General features: G+C 26.2%; 1 protein-coding gene across 1 annotated transcript; it reads left to right on the forward strand.

Moving 5' to 3' along the window:
* Positions 1-1,233: 1,233 nt before the first annotated feature.
* LOC132934685 (uncharacterized) lies at positions 1,234-18,861 on the forward strand. The gene is made up of 22 exons (XM_061001008.1): positions 1,234-1,428; positions 4,022-4,093; positions 6,004-6,267; positions 6,404-6,445; positions 7,191-7,420; positions 7,505-7,676; positions 8,602-8,676; positions 10,173-10,292; positions 10,553-10,693; positions 10,850-10,987; positions 11,528-11,667; positions 12,589-12,778; positions 12,887-12,957; positions 13,096-13,330; positions 13,441-13,589; positions 13,830-14,004; positions 14,104-14,243; positions 14,314-14,479; positions 14,965-15,209; positions 15,313-15,385; positions 15,461-15,672; positions 18,509-18,861. Exons 1-22 carry the CDS (start codon positions 1,314-1,316, stop codon positions 18,623-18,625), a joined length of 3,282 nt encoding a protein of 1,093 aa, XP_060856991.1. The 5' UTR covers positions 1,234-1,313; the 3' UTR covers positions 18,626-18,861.
* The last annotated feature ends 1,810 nt before the right edge of the window (positions 18,862-20,671 follow it).

Here is a 20,671-nt window from a genome sequence, read left to right on the forward strand (position 1 = left end):
TTTTTCCTTGTATGTTCGTCCGTGTGATCGAGAAACTATACAGTACAAAATAGTTTTTACCGTAAAAAGTAAAAATGTTCACTAAATTGCATAGATATGGGTTTCTATCATTTATTCCATCACATTATAATTGCCCACTTATAATTTATAAGTTATAAATATGCTTATATTCGCCCACCAGCCGCTCCCAAATAAAGTAGCTTTAATTCAGTCTCCGAACGGCAGTTGTAGGAAGTACATATGTAATATTATATTATGATATTAAATGCAATAAAATAATAATGCAGTTCAATCAAACAAAATTTTATAAATGTTTATTTTTTTCAATCACATATAGTTTGCAATCGAACCATCGAAAATTAAAGACCATATTATATCCGTGATTGTGTATTACTATAATATGGATGTACATTTTTTCGTGATTTATTTTTTACGTTATGCATCACCTTCACTGCCGTTGAATAATTAATTAATTATATCATATCATTGACTTTTGACTTTAATATTGATATATATTTTAATCTAAGACAAATAAAAAACAGCTATTTATAATAGGTATACCTATACACAAATATAACTAATGAACTTTGCTAGAATACGATTTGTTATCGGTATAAATTCTTATGTTGCTCTATGCGTGCCGGGGAAATGTACGTTGCTAATTGCTGCAGGCACACGAAAAAATAATTTTCGGAAAAATGTTGGGATCGGACGTGTTTCAACTACTTTTTGTATATTAAAATGACTATATAAATTATATTATACATAGAAGCTTGAAACCAATAAACCACAACATAACTATACAGTTTGCATTCTCCACAAAATATGATTTAAATATTATACTAATAATCGACTTCTATTTGTAACGTAAACACGGAAGAATATTATACATATTAAAAATGTTTGCAATAAAAATAAAATTTTCAGTGTCAATATTGAAACTGTTAATACAGGGCAGATCGTTGTATATAATTATCATATTCCCACCGAGGTAATATTGTAAAATGGACAAACACACGGTGCTTCACACTGTACATTATAATATTAGTCGACTATGTATAGTAAATAATTATAATATAATGGAATTCGTTTTATAAGATGTATAATTCCACCTTTATACACTCATACACAAATAAAAAATTGTCCGATAATAATATGTATACACACTTATACTATTGTTTGTGGGTATTTCTTATAGTTAATAATTTACAGTTAGTTGCTTAATTTGTTTCCAACCATTCAGTTTATATTGTTGTCTCCGAATTTCAGAATAACTTTTCAAATTAACTATACAAAAGTCTCAAATTAATATAATGATTTATAAAAAATATTCTGAAATGATACTTTTAATATATTATTATATTTGGTTTTCCGTACTATGTATTTCGAACGTTTGGAGCGAAACCACATCTCATTCCAACAACAGCAGTAAGTATTTGTGATTAAAATACAACACTATATAATATCAATTTCGAAATGTACAACTTAATGATACAAAAATTTTAAAAGATATTCATTTTTAATTCCATAAGTACCAAGTTATTATGACTATAGGATATAATGATTATATTTTATTTATATTTTAACGAAATATACTCAATAGTTAGGACTTTTCTGTATTTTAAAAGCCCCATTTATTTATTAGAAATTGAATCTATATTATAGTTTATATTCGTAATATTTCTTTTTTGATTTAACATTAAGTGAATTTCTTATCACCGTAATAACGTTTGTCTATATTTATACAACATGTTTCTTTTAGTTGTCAACGCTCATTACCTATTATAAAGTTATATATTTTTTTAAATTACTTGTTTTTACATAATTGTATATTTGTATGTCATTGCTATAGATACAACATTTTTGATAAGCAGAATTTCGATCGAATTTCGATTTTTGAACTAGTCAAGTTAAGAAACTTATTAAGAACTTAATCATAGTTATTAGTAGGGCTCGGATGTTATTGCACTTAAAATGTTATAAAATTGATTGCATTGTTGCTATGAAAAAACCCGAAATTGTGCTTAAAAATTGCAATAAAAATTTTTTTTTCCTAAAAAAATTTAAATAAATATTAAAAATTATTTTATGAAATGGATTATGGAATTTTATTAAGTAATATTATAACGTAATTTCATTAGATAGGTTTTAAACATGTAAAAAAAATACAAAATCAAATTCTCATCATTGAAAATCTGGTAATTTGTCCGGTATTCTTATTTTTTTAGGAACCTATAAATAATGTTATCAAAATTTAAAACTTTTCAATTAAACTATTTTTGTTTTGTTTTTTAAAAAAAGGTATTTACCTTAAAAATGATTGCATTGTACTATAAACGACTTGTTCAGGTTCAAAAATTGTATTGAAAAGGCTGACAATCAACAAAATAGCAATGAAATTAAAAATAGGTCAAAAATTGCAAAATGTTGCACTTAAAATGTTTAGATATTACTTTATACTTGTTTGAAACAAATTTATAACCTAATTAGTAGAGATGGAGAATTTACATAAAAAAAATATCGGTAAATTTTACGGTAAATTTACCAATAATGTTGTAAAAATGGTAAAATAGCTAAATCTTAGAGCCATTGTTATTTTTTACTATTAGACATTAGTAAATACTAAATACGATTCGTATTAGGTACTAATGTTGTATACCTACTTGTTAAATCTAGTTCTTTCTAATAATAACAATAATTAACAAAAAATTTAATAAATGAATCTAAAATATCTATTGTTCTGTATTAGACATTAGTAATTAGTACATTTTATGAAATATGAATATTGAATTATTCATATTACAATTAATAAATAATTTAAACTAAACTAAACTATCAAAATTCACATTACCTTTATTTCTTTTTAAGTCAAAACATTTATATTTAGACTTAACTTTTGTATTAATAATAGTATATTATCAATATCACATTATCTGCATTCTTGGTATCTCCCTATAAAATCTTTCCTAATTACCTACTGATATTTAATGTTTTAATATATATTAGGGGTGGCAGAATATTGATTTTATAGTATATAACAAACTATATAAACAATAACAAGTATATAAATTATAAATATTACAAATGATAATATCACAGAAGTTCCTTTTTCGGTTTACCTACTTTGGTCCAACCTGTTTATTACCTATATTAAGATTTATCTTAAACCGTGATTAGTACTTTATTCATTATTGTATTGTTAACATTTGATAAAAAATATATCTCTTTACAATTTAGACTAGGCGTTTTCGATTTCATTTGATTAGAGAGGTCACACAACATTTTTTTTTGGTAAAAAATAATTTACCAGTAAAAAAAAATTGGTAAAATTTACGGTAAATTTTTTTACCGGTAAAAAATTACCTGGTAAATTTACTCCACTCACATCTCTAACTAATTAGCAACGAAACCGAACAATAGAAAAAAAGTTGAAAATGTAATAACATCCGAGCCCTAGTTATTAGTTATGAATATATTATTTAGTCAATATTTATGTTTAAAATATTCTTCTTTAGTTTAAAAATGTATGATGTCATTCAAAAAAGTAAAAAAAAACATTTAAAATTTAAAAAATTCAATGACATCGAATTGTATAAAATAATATCTTCTAAAAAATAAAACTTTTTGAGATAATGAGTGTGTATATACTGTATAACCCTTAAATGAATCATTTTGTTTAGGTAAGCCAGCTTTCCACAAATAGGTATTAATAATATTTTAGCAAGTACGGTTTTAAATTTGTGTCTTTCAAACAATTACTGTATTTGTGAATAATAATTTTCATTTTATCGAAAAACTAAACATTCGAATAAGCCTATTTAAAAATCTAGAAAAAAATTATAAAACATTAATATAAAATGTCTAAAGTTAATTATATTATAAAGATTTTACTCCTCGTGAAGCTTGAGAGCTCCAAAAATTATAAACATTTAATGTCTAGTTAGAAATAATTGCGTAGATTTATGTATACAAACATAATATTAGAATTTTACTATTTATCATTATTAAATTATTATTTCAGCCATTCATAAAGATTATGACGTTACTACAATTTACAGAATGACGAACGCGTTTACCAGACCCATTAAAAGTGGTATGTTAACAATAATAATTATTAAAAATGTGTAGGTAAATTTAAATTCAAAACAGAAGTAGGTAATGGTAAGTCATTGGAAAATATTTATATTTTTTTTGATTCTGTCTCGACTGACAATTGTGAATATTTCTCTTTTGCTTTAATGCTCATTGTTTTTATTATTAGATGTGAATATTGATATTTTTTTTTATTTTTTTTTTTATTGAAATAAATCTATAATCTATACATTTTTTGTACAATAAGTAGGTTTGATAAGTGAAAAATAAAAGGTTAACATGAATCGTGAGATTAGGGAGGATACCCAGTGGGAACACCCTAGAATTTTGATATTTAAATTATAGATTATGAATTATTATTGTTTTTAAAAAGGTTAATTGAGAAATATGTAGATACGGGTTGTGAAGATTAAAAAGTCAATCACACTCACGATGTTTACATATTTTGTTGTTCCCGTATAATATTTTTTCGCTAATTTTGATAGTAGAAATAACGCGAAATATGTACGATTTTAATTATTGGATGTGAGAAAATCTGTGATTCACGTCTCATTCGATAATATTACGGTAGTACCTATTAAATTTGTGGTTGGACTTTTTTTAAGGAGTATTAGATAGGCATTTTTTTAAAGTTTTGGCATGTTATATTATATTAATTTTGTTGTGTGAGTAAAATTAAACCATCATTCGAGTGGGCTTTTTACGCCACCCGCTACCAGAACCTTCGTTGTCTACTATTTATATGGTAAATTGTTTTATCGATAATTAATAATTATTGTATACAAGAAGATAATATGATAATAGTATGTACCTAAATAATATTATAGAATATTCAATATTATACATTATTGCAGTCGTGATTGTATTGCACACATAATTGTTCAATATTTCCAACATGAAAATTGTTCTTAGTTTTTTGTGGTGTTACTAATACATAATAAAGTGTAAACTGTAGATTGATTAATTAGTCAAACATCAATAAACGAAAGTTTCTAATAAAATATTTATGCTTAAATAATATAAACCCCTTACTAATATAATATGTTCTTAAACTAATAAGTTCCGTGTTTATGGGTGTATGTGATGGGCGAGGTGTTAGGGTGTTGTCCGTTCCCACAAAGAATTTATTATATACTTATCTAACTTATTCCTATACGAAAAAAAATATAAAAATTTGATAATAAAAAAGTTTATAACATATTACTTTGATTACCTTTGTATAATATACTACCTAACTATAGGTACTTACCAACGAACTATTTCATAGATAATAAATTGTGTACTCTTATTATCGCCGATGTATTTAGCTTTTTTTTTATTAATCTGCTGTAAATTATATTTGATTTGGACTTCACTTTTATTACTTCACTATTGTTATTTTCGCGTTCACTTTTTATACTTGTTTATTGTTTCGTTATTATATATTTTGCTATTTTCTTCGTATTTAATTACAATTTAGATAAAGTAAATTATGCACATTTAAATTGTGACATTCATAAGACTGTTTCAGAGTTTTATTTTTGACAGTATATTCAATCTTATTAGTATACATACCAATGATTTTACTTGAGCATAGTATTTGTGTGATCAACTGCAGTGTATCTTCTTATAATCATGGCAGTCATTAATTTATTGTTAGTTAAGCATTTTATAGAGATATATAAATATTATTCTTTATGATTTTATACTTACACACATCCTTCGTGACCCTCCACACCGCAAAACAAATGCATACTTGAATTTTACTTAGGTACTCTACATAAGGTACTTAATAAAGTAATAACACTTTTACTCTATATAATGTTTCCATTATGAATGTGTTAGTTAATTTAAAATTGTTTAAAATCTATGATTGTTTTGTTACTAATATATTATGTTAAAGATTACTATTATTTTATATTTCTACATTAGTTGGATTCAAGGACGCTGATTTTTATAAGATATATTCAAAAAATAGCTATTCAATTGAAATACATTCAAGAACTAATGCTATTGGACTACCAATTACCGCAGAAGTAAATTCTTCACAAAATACATGGTCAAGCCAGTCAATTTCACTAATTAATAAGTTAGTGTTCTTCAAATGTGGATTATCTCAGAATAATAGTCGTATAAAGGTTGATTATGTTCCTAAATCTTGGCTAATAAAATCTATTCCATTAACTGGTGTAAATGGTAAGATATTGAAAATATATTTCCCATTTTTAATTCTTATAACTTTATATAAATACCTACCTACCTACCTAACTTTTATTAGTTGCAAAATATTTTTACTACGATCTTTAATAAAACATATTATTTATTTTTATAGGACCGTCAATGTATTACAGTAATTATGAACAATCTCACGAAGGTAATTTTGATATGTATATTTAGTCAGAATAATACAACATAGGTAGTGAATATTATATAGGTATATAAAAAAATTGTCCCAAAAATTAACAATATTTTGGTATCCACTGAACATTATCGAACTTGACTAATATAAGTTTGTTAAAAAAAAATGGAAACTGTGGTATAATTATGATTTACTTAAGAAAATATTTCATTTAACTTTTCATTTTTATTTTTGTAGGTGATACCTATTATCGAAAATGTATTTCTTCTATTAACGTTCACTATATAATATTATAATCTAATGATATTTTAACTAGTACAATCTTTTTAGTTTTTAATTATACTTACGTTTAGTAAAAAAATGTGTAAACATAAATTATATCGGTACTAGGTACTGCATTAAGTAGGTACTGGTGCACTATCACTATAAAACTCAGTACCTACCTACCTATAAAGTTAGATTATAGTTTTAGGGTTTTTGAATTTCATAGAATAATTATAACCTCAATGAATTACAACAACATTGGTAAATTTATTAATATCAATAATTAATAATAACGGCTGTTTTATAAATTCTAATTTATAGGCATATTATGTTTTCTAAGACACAAGTGACGATATACGTGTATTAAATAATTTTTAAATCTTAGTTTTCAGCAATAATAATTGGTATTTAAATTTCATAATGTCAACTCTAAAAAATAATACTGCATTTATATTTCAAAAACTACGTATTATTAATATTTATTTTTAATTTTTAGATAAATATCAATGTGTCAATGTTTCCGAATACAGATATGAAATTGACGTTATACCTGTACATAAAAATAATGATTTTAATACAATATTTTCGGTAATTTGGACATCCGACCATGGCCGAGCGGGTTTATCAATCACATACATACACACACCTTCGTCCAAAATGGATATCTTCTTGAATATAGCCTATTCAAATGGTACATTAATAAGTTTTACCAAACTATTAAAATTTGTGAGTTTATTATCAATTATCATTAATTTAACTGTTTTATATTACCTACTTAATTAATTATATAAAAATCTATTCTACATACAGGAAGATGTTAAAACAATAACATTTAATGATATTGGTTTCACGAAAAATCAAGAATATATGTTCACGTTAAAAATGAAAATGAATAGTGATTATTACAGCCGAGGACGCTATAATTATGTTTATAGTGGATTTTGGTTTGGACTCATACGGATTGCCGAATCTTCAAATTATGGTATGCACTCATTTATTAATTTACTAATTTATTACCTAGTCTATATACAATATACTATAAATTAAATAAGAAATATTAAGAATTATTTTGCTTATTATATAATGATTGTTTTGTGCGGACTAGCAGGTAACTAACTATATTGTACTATCAATTATCACGAAAGTGAATAATAGCGAAAGGTATAATGAGTGATGGCACTCTTACAAATATTATTCAAAATTTAGATACGTATTTCAAATGTTTTTAAAATTATAAAATTATGGAACAGAACCAATTTTTAATGGATTATTATACTTATTAGGTATATTGTGATTTAATTTATTAAAAAAATGTGAGAATTAAAAACGAACCGTATGAATTGATATGATATTATGTCTAAGATTGTACAAATTATTATTATATTTACTAGGGGTCAGAAGTTAATGACCTTAAAGTTTAAGCACCTTAAAAAAATAAAATTTGAACTGGTCAGTTATTAGTTACCATCATGGATTTATAGAACTTTAAATTCAGTTCCATTTATTAATTTAGCACTAAAGCACAGTCATATAAAGTTAGTTCAGATAAATGGGTTTTGAAAATTTGTTATTGCGTGAGTGGTGACTTGTGACTTTATACAAAGACTTTGAATGTGTTCAATATTTATTTTATATTTGCTTGAAATGTAATTGCTTTTTTATCATAAGTCTTTAAATGTGTATCACATATTATTATTTGATGATTGGTTTATATTGTCATAAGCTCGTTTAATGAATTAATGTAACACTAATATTATATTGTACGATCGTAATACATATTATAAAAAATGTATTATCTACATACATTTTATGTATGCTTTTCAATAGCTTTCTTATTACTTATTAGTAAGTGCTTACAAAATCTCACACCTGAATCTAACTTTATAATTTGCATTGTTGTTCTATAGATGAAGAAGATGTTCGAATTGTGTATGATTTTGAAGACGAAACAAAGCCATTCAACGTACTTGGAAACTATAAAAGTAGGTACCACCTATATACACAAATCACATAAATAAACCTAATTTATAGTATCACGTGAGACTATTGATATAGGAAATAAAGGTACCATACAAATTGCAGTTCAATAACTTAAAATCAATGTACTATTAGATAGTATTTTACACATTAGTAGGTATACATTTACATTTCCCTTGACAAATATTAAATTATTATTTATTATAACTTCCTATTGTCAATTGGAAATTGGTGTCAAAAGTCTTAAGAAAAATGTGTGTAACATAGCAAATGTTACGCTCAGCAGATCACGTTTAGCTCTGTTGGTTAAAAATTTGAGTCAACTGACCTCTTATACGATTTAAAGATAAGATTATTATCTAGGCAATCTCGTAGGATTTTTATTACATTTTATTTTTAAAGTCAGTTATGAGTAATTTAAGATGTACAAACAATTTACAATTTTAAAATACTCGTAACTCACTTTAAAATAAAAAGCGTATGTGATTGCTTAGATAATTTATAATCTTACCTATACATTTTATAAGAGGTCAATTCAATCTAATTTTTAAACTAACGAAGCTAAACGTGATCGGCTGAGCGTAAAATTTGTTATGTTACGCACTTGTATAAGACGTAGACAACACAAGTCCTCTTAAGAAGTTCTTCAATCTCATAAGTATAAATTATAATTATTTTCTTAAAGATTATATTATAATTACCAAATGTAATAATTAATAACAAATGTTAAAAAGCGATCTACTTAATGTTTTAATAAATAAAATTCCCCGAAGACATTGTATTTGTAACGATATATTACAAAACATGCATATAGATAACTGTGAGAAATTAATCACACAGGTAATAAAATAAAATATAACTGTAAACATTATGAACTATTTAAAATAATTATCAATTTTATAATTTACTAATTTGTACCTATTTTCAGTTCATAGTAGGTAGTATTATTACCTAATTATATAATATTGTGTAATCAAAACAGTGTAAATAATATTTGAAGATAAAAAATGTAAACAGTATGTACTATGTAGTCATACGTAGACGGTAATTAAATAATTAATCACCGGTTAATGTATAATCACTGTGAATCAATATGACTATTATGACTTGAATCTTTTAAGTTAGCAGTTATATAAATTATAATACTTATAAGTTATAACTCATCAGTCGTATAGTGTGTTATACACATAACTTATAAATTATCAGGCTCGATACAAGGTGGAGATCGGAGATATGGGGGCTGAATCCTCCCTCCTTAGTCTTTATGTACTTAAAAGATTAACTTGATTGTGAGTTTATTAACTAAAGTAAAGGTGATAGAGAAGCAATCTGTATACTTAAGGTCTTAAAACATATTATATTATATTGCGTATTGACATTTAGGAGAGATTGATAAACGTAAATTGTTTCATCTAGCCTCCCCCCTTTTTAATTTATAGATCCGTGCCTGTAAGTTATAAGTTATAAAGTATAATATAATGTTTATTGTTATAATATATAGCATATAATGCAATCGAGAGTATGAAACAGAAATCGGAATGTTTAAATGGCGGGTACAGTGTACCTCCAATGAATAATTGTACTTGCCCTCCTGGATTTATTGGAAAACTATGTGAAACAGGTAATTTAACTACATTACTATTCGTAATATATTATATATTGATATCCACATTGCGATATTATCAATATTAACTTAAATTTATAATTAAGTAAAATAGTTTCTAAGTGAGTATATAAGTACTTTGGAAAAAAATATAAAACGTCAAATTATAACTGACATTACACGTAGGTAGGTACTTGATTAATACATAGGTAGGTACAAAATAAAAATTTAATTGTTTTAGTGTCCGAATAGACGTATATAACACACTTGTATTTCAGCATGTGGTCCAAATTCTTACGGATTCGATTGCAAAGCCGTTTGTTCTATGCATTCAGCAGAAATGTGTCGTGGTATGTACATGTGTACGAAATTCGGATGTACTTGTCCGCCGGGTTTCACTGGTCCATTGTGTAATAGAGGTAAACAAATTCAATAAATAAATATATTAGGCGTATGTCTTTGGCATGGAATAGCATTTAAATATATTTTTGTAACTGCATAAATATAATGTTATAACACTTGTAGCCTATATAGGTACATAAATGTAGTTGTAATTTTCTTAAATTTTTTTTTAGAATGTGAAATAGGTAAATTTGGCGCCGATTGCAATCAATATTGTTCGTCTAATTGTTACGATAGAAAGTGTGATCGATACACGGGTCTTTGTTCACATGGGTGCTCACCACAATATGTACTACCACATTGTTTACAAAGTAAGATAAAAAAAAGCTCATATTAGTGAACATCATGACATGATTACATGTTTATTGTAATAATAACAATATTTTATTATTCTTAATATATATATAATTGGATTTCAATTGAAAAAGTTTATTCTGAACTACGTAGTAGGTATTTATAGCTTACGAAATTGAAATATTAATTATTGGTTAGTGTAGTACCTATCATTACTAGGTCATTAAAATAAGTTAAATTTCCCTACTCTGCATACTGTATGCTACATATAACAATATATAATGTGATATGTAAATTAATGCTTATAAAAGTATATCGTCAATCGTCATATTACATATTATTATTACATATTATATTAAACTAAAAATGTAGAAAAAGAAAACTATCATCATAGACTATAATATTATTGTAATTTATACTTTAAAATAGTGATCAATTATCAATTAAAGATACTAAAGAGAATAAAAATAGTGATTAAAAATTATGACCGAATAAATGAGGCTTTTCATTTTAGTAATAATAAACTTAATAATGGACTAATATATTTTAATGTTTAGAATATCCATACCTCATAAATCCACCTAAACTACTATCAAGCGAATACGAGTCAATAGAAATAGAATGTGATTTTCAACCTTCTAATGTAATGGGCGAAGATAAAAATATTAAGTTGAAATATTATCAAATAGTTTATAAGGTAAGATATTTTGACAAAACCTTTATTATAAGTATTTATTTAATTTTAGTAAACTTTATTGACTACGATACAATAATATTTAATATTAAATTTAATGCACATACAAATCATACGTATACATGATAATAATATATAATATGGGGACGGAGTGGCCGAGCGGACTAAGGCGTCGGTTGTGACGCACACCGGCGCTGGTTCAAACCTCGGTTCACAGGCGGCATTTTTCTTCGGGCAAGTCATGATGTCCGGAGAACAAGTGCCGCCATCCTCCCCCCCTGGTATGGCAGATACCTACGGGTGCCCACTTGAAAATCTGCCAAAAACTACACACACGTGTTTACCAACTAACAGTATCCTCCCCTACAAACAAACAAACAGCTAATGGCGATAGTTGCCGGGCTCAAATGATCAATAAAAAAAAAATATATAATATGTATTATTATAAATTATAATATTGAATCTACCGATTAAAATGTGAGAAGTTTATACATAAATAACTATATAGGTAATAAAATAATAATATATTACTTATATTATAATAAATTAATTTTTAAACACTTATAATTGCTTTATATTGGCTATATTTGGTTCTTAAAATAATAATATTTATATTTTTACTAATCAATTTGTAGTTTTTTTACTTTTCTACTATTCCGGGTTCTAAATGTTTTAAACCACATACAAATAAATATGAATAGACTAAAAATATTCGGTAGGTATTAGGTAGATAGTTTTAACATCGATGGTTCATAATGAAAGAGCTAGTTTGGACCGACTTGTATACAACAGCCTAGTTAATGGTATTGCCTACATTGTCCATCAAAATCAGAAATAATTATTTATCAAATTCCTGCAAGGTGATCTATTAGATTATATTATGATAATTAATATAATTATGTGTTCTATGATCAATATTTCTAGTCGTTGAAAGAAGATCAATTTATTAACTCTGATATCAAACCCATTATTGAAAATAGTAAGGAAACCAAAGAAACTTTAAGTGGTTTAGAACCGGACACTATATATTTAGTTGGCGTTCTGTTAATAACAGATGATGGAAATTTTAATGACCAAGATATAGTATACGGTAATTTTAAGACGTCGTGCATACGTAAGTATTGTTAATAAAACATTTAATTAAAAACAAGAAAATATTCATCAATGCAAGTTATTGTAATATCCATAATATTATGTAAGCTCTTACAATTTTATATTTTAGCACCAAACATTGAAGATTTTAATGTAACACTTGTAAGAGGAATAAAAAGCATCAACGTATCATGGAACAAAGTAAGAAGAAAAATGCAGCTATTATTAATTAACAATTTTTCATTAAATAAAATATTTAATATTATACTTGATATTTTTCGTATAAAAACAATAAGGAGATACATGTTCTAATGGTTTTATAATTACTAATTACTATAGATAACTACTTCTATTAACCGGTTTGAATGCAATATTGTTGAATATTTATTGGTGTTATCGTACAATCAGTCACAGAACCAAGTATCTGGTGTACAGAAAATAAGATCAAATTCAGTTAGTGGTCACTATATCTACGACCTTATACCTGGATATCAGTATAACATACAATTAATTCTAAATACAACTCTAGGACAATTATTTCCATCGCCTATTTATTCGGTGGCTCCACTTCCAGGTATTCGTTGTATTTTATATACATTATAATAAATGTTTATATAGGTAACTACATAATTATATAGACTGTAAATGTGTCAACTAATAATTCTTGTGTTATACTTGATGAAGGAATTGAATTCAAAGTTAAGGATATTTTCACAATCAGTGAAAACAGAAAGATCAAAGTATCCTGGAAATTAGGATATATGCATGAACGTTATAATGTTACAGTAAAATCAGAAATAAATGAACCAGTTACATGTACTTTACGATACAAAGTAATTTATTTATTATTTCTTATAAGTTATATAAGACGCTTTCTTAAATAATCGAATCATAAATTCTTAACTCAAATGACAACTTAACCTAACATAATAGGTAATATTTTTTTATATACTTTTTTTACTACCTATAGTATATGATAAAAAATTTAAACCAGTTATTTAGGAGGTGGGCATAGATTAGTAAAGTGGTAGTAAAGTATAATACAACAAAGACAAATTTACGATATTGTTTAGGTCAACCGAATTCTCAGTTGTACTTTGCAAGAATTGGAAAACAGTTGGACGTCCGTTGTAATTTCCAATCAAACTAGCTACGAAATATCAGACGTAGTACCTAATTCGCAATACTTAATACAAGTTCTTACCGGTATCGACAGTCAAATGATGTACACACTAACGCCAACGTCAAGTAAGAATTATTTAAAAGTTAAAATTAAATACTCGTGCATTCGTGCCATTTTAAACTATTTTAAAATTATTTTTATGTTTATTAAATTATTAAACTCAGAACCAAACGTAGCCCCGGCTATTGATCCCGATAACCCACTGTACATAACAAATAGTTCCGTGTTCGCTCAATGGAAATTTGATTTTATTAACTGCTCTAAACTGAATGGATTCTTTTCAAAATACTTCGTGGAATTAAAGGTATAAATATATAATACCTGCTTAGAAATTAGAGTTTATTAATTTGTAAATTAAATGATTGTTTTTTTAGGAGAAAAGTAATAATAATTTACAAGTAAAAGAAACGAAACAAAATAATATTTCGTTCGAAGACCTCAAATCAAACACTGCGTATGAATTAAAAGCATTTATCAAAAACCATATTGGATATAGTCTTGACCATTTTCTATCGATCAATTTTACAACTAGATTTGGGAGTAAGTACTAAAAAAATTTAATACATAATATATATGTATGAATTTAACATTTCAAGTATCTGCAGTTATTCATTTTTGAGTTATATTATAACAAAATACATTTTGGTAAAAACGAATTTTGTGTTAACAATTCTGTTTTCCACTATTTTTTTTTTTTTGTTTTTCCTAATTATTTTATTAAATAATGAGAATTGTCTACTTTTGATTCCCTGAAGTACCATTTCATGTTATTGTAAAACTATTTAAGTCATCGCTCGACTCAGAATCTAAAATAAAATATAAAAATGATTTTTCATTTTTTATGTTTACATACGAGTGCGTAATTTAGTATTATGTATATATTTTGCTAAAGAGACAACTGCAGGCAATTCGAAATTCCTAATTTAAAAATTGGTATGTCATATTAAACTACTATAACTGTATAGGTAAATTGTTTAAAATTATAATTTCACTAATATACCTTTACTATACTCTTACATTAATAGTTTTAGGACTAGTGGACGATTTAATGGTGTACAAAAAAGCTATGAAGAATAAAGTGGTTGGACTTCGTTGGAACTATCCAGATGATTCAAATTTAGATGGATTTATAATTTCATTTGATGATAGCTCGTTCATTGGACACGAAAAAAATGTTACTATTGTTCCACCAAGGAAGTGTTCAGCTTGGCCAGAATATTTCTGTCATACATTTTATGATTTGAGTTCTAGTAAAAATGTTACGTTTAAAGTAAGAATATTGGATAACAAAATAGAAAAATTCTAATAAATAAATAAATGTATCGCTGTATTTAGTTGTATTAAATTAATTTTTTTCTACTTGTGTGATATAGGTTCAGGCCAAGTCAATAGATTATCCAGGAGGGGGATTATCTTCGTCTATAAATTTCACCAACATTGATGGGAGTAAGTTAGATTTATGTTCACACGCAAACTATACCGAATTTACATATAACGTCATACTCTGTATTTTTACCGTAGTACCCGATCCTCCAAGTAATGTGAAAATTATCGATATTGGAAAAACATACATTACTCTTCAGTGGGATATTCCATGGGTATTCAACAGCGTATTGAAAATGTTTGTAATTAATATTGAAGAAATATCAAAAGTGGATATGAGCCAGTGTTGTGTTAACATTAAGCCGACAGAAATCCCATTCGATGAAGAATTGCCTTCTTACAACTATACGGTAATAAACTCACTTTTTAAATTATAATGTTGCTTACAGGTCTATAATTTACAACGCGCGGTTGCGTTCCATACGCCGTAACTCCCGTAATGAATTTCCCTTAACTTACTACCATGTGGTTCATTTGTACATATTAACATTTTTGAAAATATTTTTTGATGTGTTAACATCATAACACGCCCCCCTTCCAGAAAATGTGTGGCTCTAGTAATATTTTGTGCAAACGAACGAAAACGTGTTACCGCGTATAATGAACGCAAGCTGCTAATAGCTAATCTCAAGCAACGACTTGACCCATTTCAATAAAAGTTATATCAATAGTTTCCTTGAGACTCGGCAGATGTTTTTAGCTTTTTTTTTCAACCCCTATAATATACTACTATAGGCTGGCTTACGCATGCATTTTTCGTTTTGCCTCATGAAAATTCAATATTTTTTTGTATATATAATAATTAGTGTTTCCATTGGTTATAGATGACATAACTATTATAATTAGATATTAGAAATATGGCATATTTTCAATTTTTTTTGCCGAAAAATTGTACTGTTAGTATACTCAATGGCTCACAACTTTTTTTTAACATTATTTCAAGATGTTAAAAAACATAATTTTTATACCTACCTAGGTATTTTTAATATATTTTAATACTTTTACTTTTTAGAATGACAACAAAGTTGTAAGTTTCGATATGCAGAGTAGTAGACCAAAATTTTACGGAGCTAGTCCACTACACTTTTCAAAACATTTAACTATTATAACTTTAAGTTTCAACTTACAAATTACTCGTCCAAAATTAAATTTTTATAATATATAATTAATATTCTGGCTTTGAAATAAATAATTAAAAATAATTGTTGTTAGGTATACAAAAAGTAAAACTTAAAATTATTATAACGATGAAAAATGGTAAAACAAATATAAGTAAGTATAAATTGTAGTTAGGTAAAAAAAATAAATATTTTCATTAACTTAAATAAGGTTTTTTGATAAGAGAATTACTCTGTATATGTTGTATTTATTCGTTATTTCCTCAATAGGTCAACAACCAATGTACTTGATCGTATTCAGTTGCTGCAATCATTCAAATATTTTTAGCACTCATTGTCGTCAATAATCTTTCCTTTTGATTCATTCATTTCTTTTGAAGTCTATCAAGTTTCAATTATATTATAGTATTTATAACTACCTAAATATTGTACTATTTTAACCATATACAGAGTGTCCCGAGAGGATATACCCATTAACCGTAGAGGGGGCTTCGCCGCCTGGACAAAACCCGGTTTTTTGCTGTCCTCCATATACACTACAAAATTATTAAAAATCACGAGATTTATGAAAAAAAAAATGTTGAAAAGTTTAAATTTTCACAAAAATAAGGTCTATAAAATGGCTATCTTCAATAATTGTTCCAAAAATAATAAAATAAAAAATTATTTTTTAACTTTTTTACTAACAAATTTAATTGAGTTAAAAAATAAAAAAAAGTGTAGTCCTTGTCTCTGTGAGTCTAATAAAAAACAGATTTATGATATATTTATTATCTCAGGAGAATCGCAATGGGTAAATCCTCATGGGACACCATGTATAATGTGAGTATAATATATAATCTCAATGTGAGTATAATATATTATATAAACAGTAAATAGCTACCTACTATAGTTATTAGTTACTAGTTTGAACTCGTGGTTGATGTTTAATCAAGCTGTCTAATCAAATTAAATAAAACAAATTGAAATTAAAAGAGAAATATACTTATAGATTTCTGTGGAATATAAATTTAAAAAACAAAATAGAACATGGTTTCGTCGAATAGCTCATTAAGATAAGGAGTACCTAGGTTACTGTTACTATAATTTGACATGGTTCGATTAGGTGAGCGATATAAAATGCTTGAGAGAGAACGGTACAGAATTATAACCGAAAACAATGGTTACCTATACAATATAGGCATAAATATATAATGACCTTCGACTTATCGATATAGTACGTAGGTAACTGTTTCTTATTGATGAGTACCAATAGCAATATGTTAATGTTATTGAACTGTTGAATGGTACCGTTTCCGGGTTTCGTTGATAAAAAAAATCGAACGAGAATAACATTTTTAGGCCCGTTAAAATAATAGTGAAATTGACAGACTGTCCAGACTGCTAACGGAAATCGTTATAATATAGTATTACCATATTATGAGACAATGTTAAATTGTCTACATAAAAGTAGGTAGGTTTTCTTTGACAAATATTAAAATGTTGTTTAGACCCATATAATAGAGTTTGTTCTGATCGCTGTCTATAAGGACATTAGAAGCTTTTGTATGAGTATAGTTAGAGAATAATCATAATATACAATTAAATAATTAAAATAAATAGTGCAACCTGTTTTGATAGGTATGTACGAAACCAGTAAACGTTTAGTTATTATACGCATAATATAGGTAATATTACTGCTGAATTCAGTATTTGGATGTTTTAGTATTCTGATTATCCGTATTTAACAGTAACTAATATTATACAGTTGGCCAAAAAACAGGTGTCAATAATGAATAAATATTACAACAAACCACAGTTTTTATCTAAAAAAAAAAGAAAATTAAACTCAGCTCGTGTTTCGTCCAGAAAATATTGTGTATAATGTGTATTATGTATTTTTTTTGTTTTTGAACCAATAACAATTCTGTTTCCATTCAGCCACTCCTAAGAAGGTTAACACGATAGGCGTAATATTATGGTACAAAGTTGTGTTTTTAGTTTCACCATAAAGTTTGCGTTTTTATTATTATTATTAAAACACGAATGTATTATATAAGACAAATTTATACCTACGTTTTTTTTACAGCTAACGGGGCTACAACCAGGCTCAACATATTCAGTTGGGGTGTTATCCGTATCAAAATCGTTGTGGTACAGTTCTCCAGCAACAGTTCATGATGTTACAACACTTTTAGATGCATAAATTTATAATATCACAAAATATATATTGTTAATCTATATCTAATTATTTCAAAATACTACATTTATTCTATGAACTTATATAACATAAATAATTTATATATATAAAATATATTACGTATTATATAAAACACTATAAACACTATGTAGTAATGTGCACTAAGACAGAAAATATTACTGTCAATGGTTTTTCTTCTTTAAATATTAGAAAATCAAACCATTTTTTTTTTTGAAAATTAATAATACAATCATATGTTCTGAAAAATGTACTTTGTTTTATTTTATCTAGTCTAATTCACGGGAAAAAATCTGTTATCTACAGGAAGATTTCAAATTTGTACCAAATACGATAGCGCTTAATTATTAAATCACGACCGTGAATTTTTTAATTTTGACAAGAAACTTGAAAGAAGTGCAACATATGATTATTAAAAAATATCATAATTAAAAAAAAATATGAGGAAAATAAGTAACTGCTCTGATATACGTATCAGATAGTCGAATATGCAACTCGTCATTGAGTAGATCACTATAATGAATGTGTTAAAATTGAATTCAATGATAAATCACTACAAACAAAACTTCTGAGCAGAGACTGTGAGCCTATTATAATATAAATATTATTTATTGCTATTAATGCTATTAATTATTGTAATAATTAATTTAAATATGAAAACATTTATAATAATAGACAAAAGTTTTTGTTGTTTTTTCTCGATAATTTGGAAAACGAATTAGGAATTTTCAATTTTGACATTTCAAAAGCACCATCTAGATACAATTTACCATCAGAAGCCAACATTAAAGTTGAAAATAAATTTGCCGCGGAAGATAGTCCAGTACACAAATTTTCATTCCCATGTTTACACGTTATGGATTTTGAGTGAAATAATAACTAACCAGTCATAAATATTGAGTAAAGTACAACTAAATTAAAATAATTTAAAACTTGAAATTAAATTGTCATTGTAAACATTTAGCAGATTTTTTTCAAATAGACTAATTTTCTAAGTCTCCCATAACCCAAAGTAAAGTACCTATATAATATATTATGTGGCCTCATACAGTTTTGCAGGTATTATCGATACATTTTTTCTTGATATTTGATAAAATAATAATGATGATAAGTAGAAATATAATAATATACAATATATTTTATATCGCAGTGAATAATAATAGTTCAAAATGAAACAGGAATCAATTCGGCTCACAGGTGAAAATCATGTTGTTAGCTTGACCATATCATTATTGCGTCTTTAAGGAAAAGGAAAATGATGCAGGTCACCAATCGGCTAGGAATACCTATAGCTTTGAATACAATACAAATTATTGACATCGATACACAGATACCAAATCTTTATGTTATGGACTGCACTCTGCAGAAATATAAAAACTTACTAAAGTACATATTTTCTTCACGTTTCTCCTGTTGTATAATATTTACTGTCGTATTGTTATAAAAATAAGACAATACATTTATTTCAAGAATAATGATTACAGGATTGGATTACTTTTATGTACTATTAATATAATTTAACGATGTTATTTTATACGATTGGTTTTTCAACCATAAAATGAGTTTTAAGACTTGTGTAAAAATAAACTATAAGATTATGGTTTCGATTTTGGCAAATTAATTATTTTCCCCCCCTAGTTGTTTACTCAGTTACGCCACTTGCTACACTAATTATTTATGTAGGTATAATCATAGTACTAAGAAACAAGAATTGGTAGTACTTCTTTTCATGATCAATAGTAACTACTGTAGTAATATTTATTATTACTTTTGTGTGTGTTTTTGGAATTATAATAATAAGAATTACAAATTATTATTATGTTTGTTAAATTTGTAATAACGTAGAAATAAGATAAATATAAGGCGACTCCGGTCGGTAGTTATATTAAAATATTAAAATTACGCTACTACCTTCCTCCAGGTGTTCGGAGGGCTCTCGAGATCGTGTATTCGAGAATTAGATCAAATACACCGTACAATATAATTTTATGGAAAAAGCACATAGAATGTATTAACTGCAATCAACATAAAATA

The sequence above is a fragment of the Metopolophium dirhodum genome, chromosome 1 (assembly GCF_019925205.1).
Source record: "Metopolophium dirhodum isolate CAU chromosome 1, ASM1992520v1, whole genome shotgun sequence".
In the NCBI taxonomy this organism is placed as follows: Eukaryota; Metazoa; Arthropoda; class Insecta; order Hemiptera; family Aphididae; genus Metopolophium; species Metopolophium dirhodum.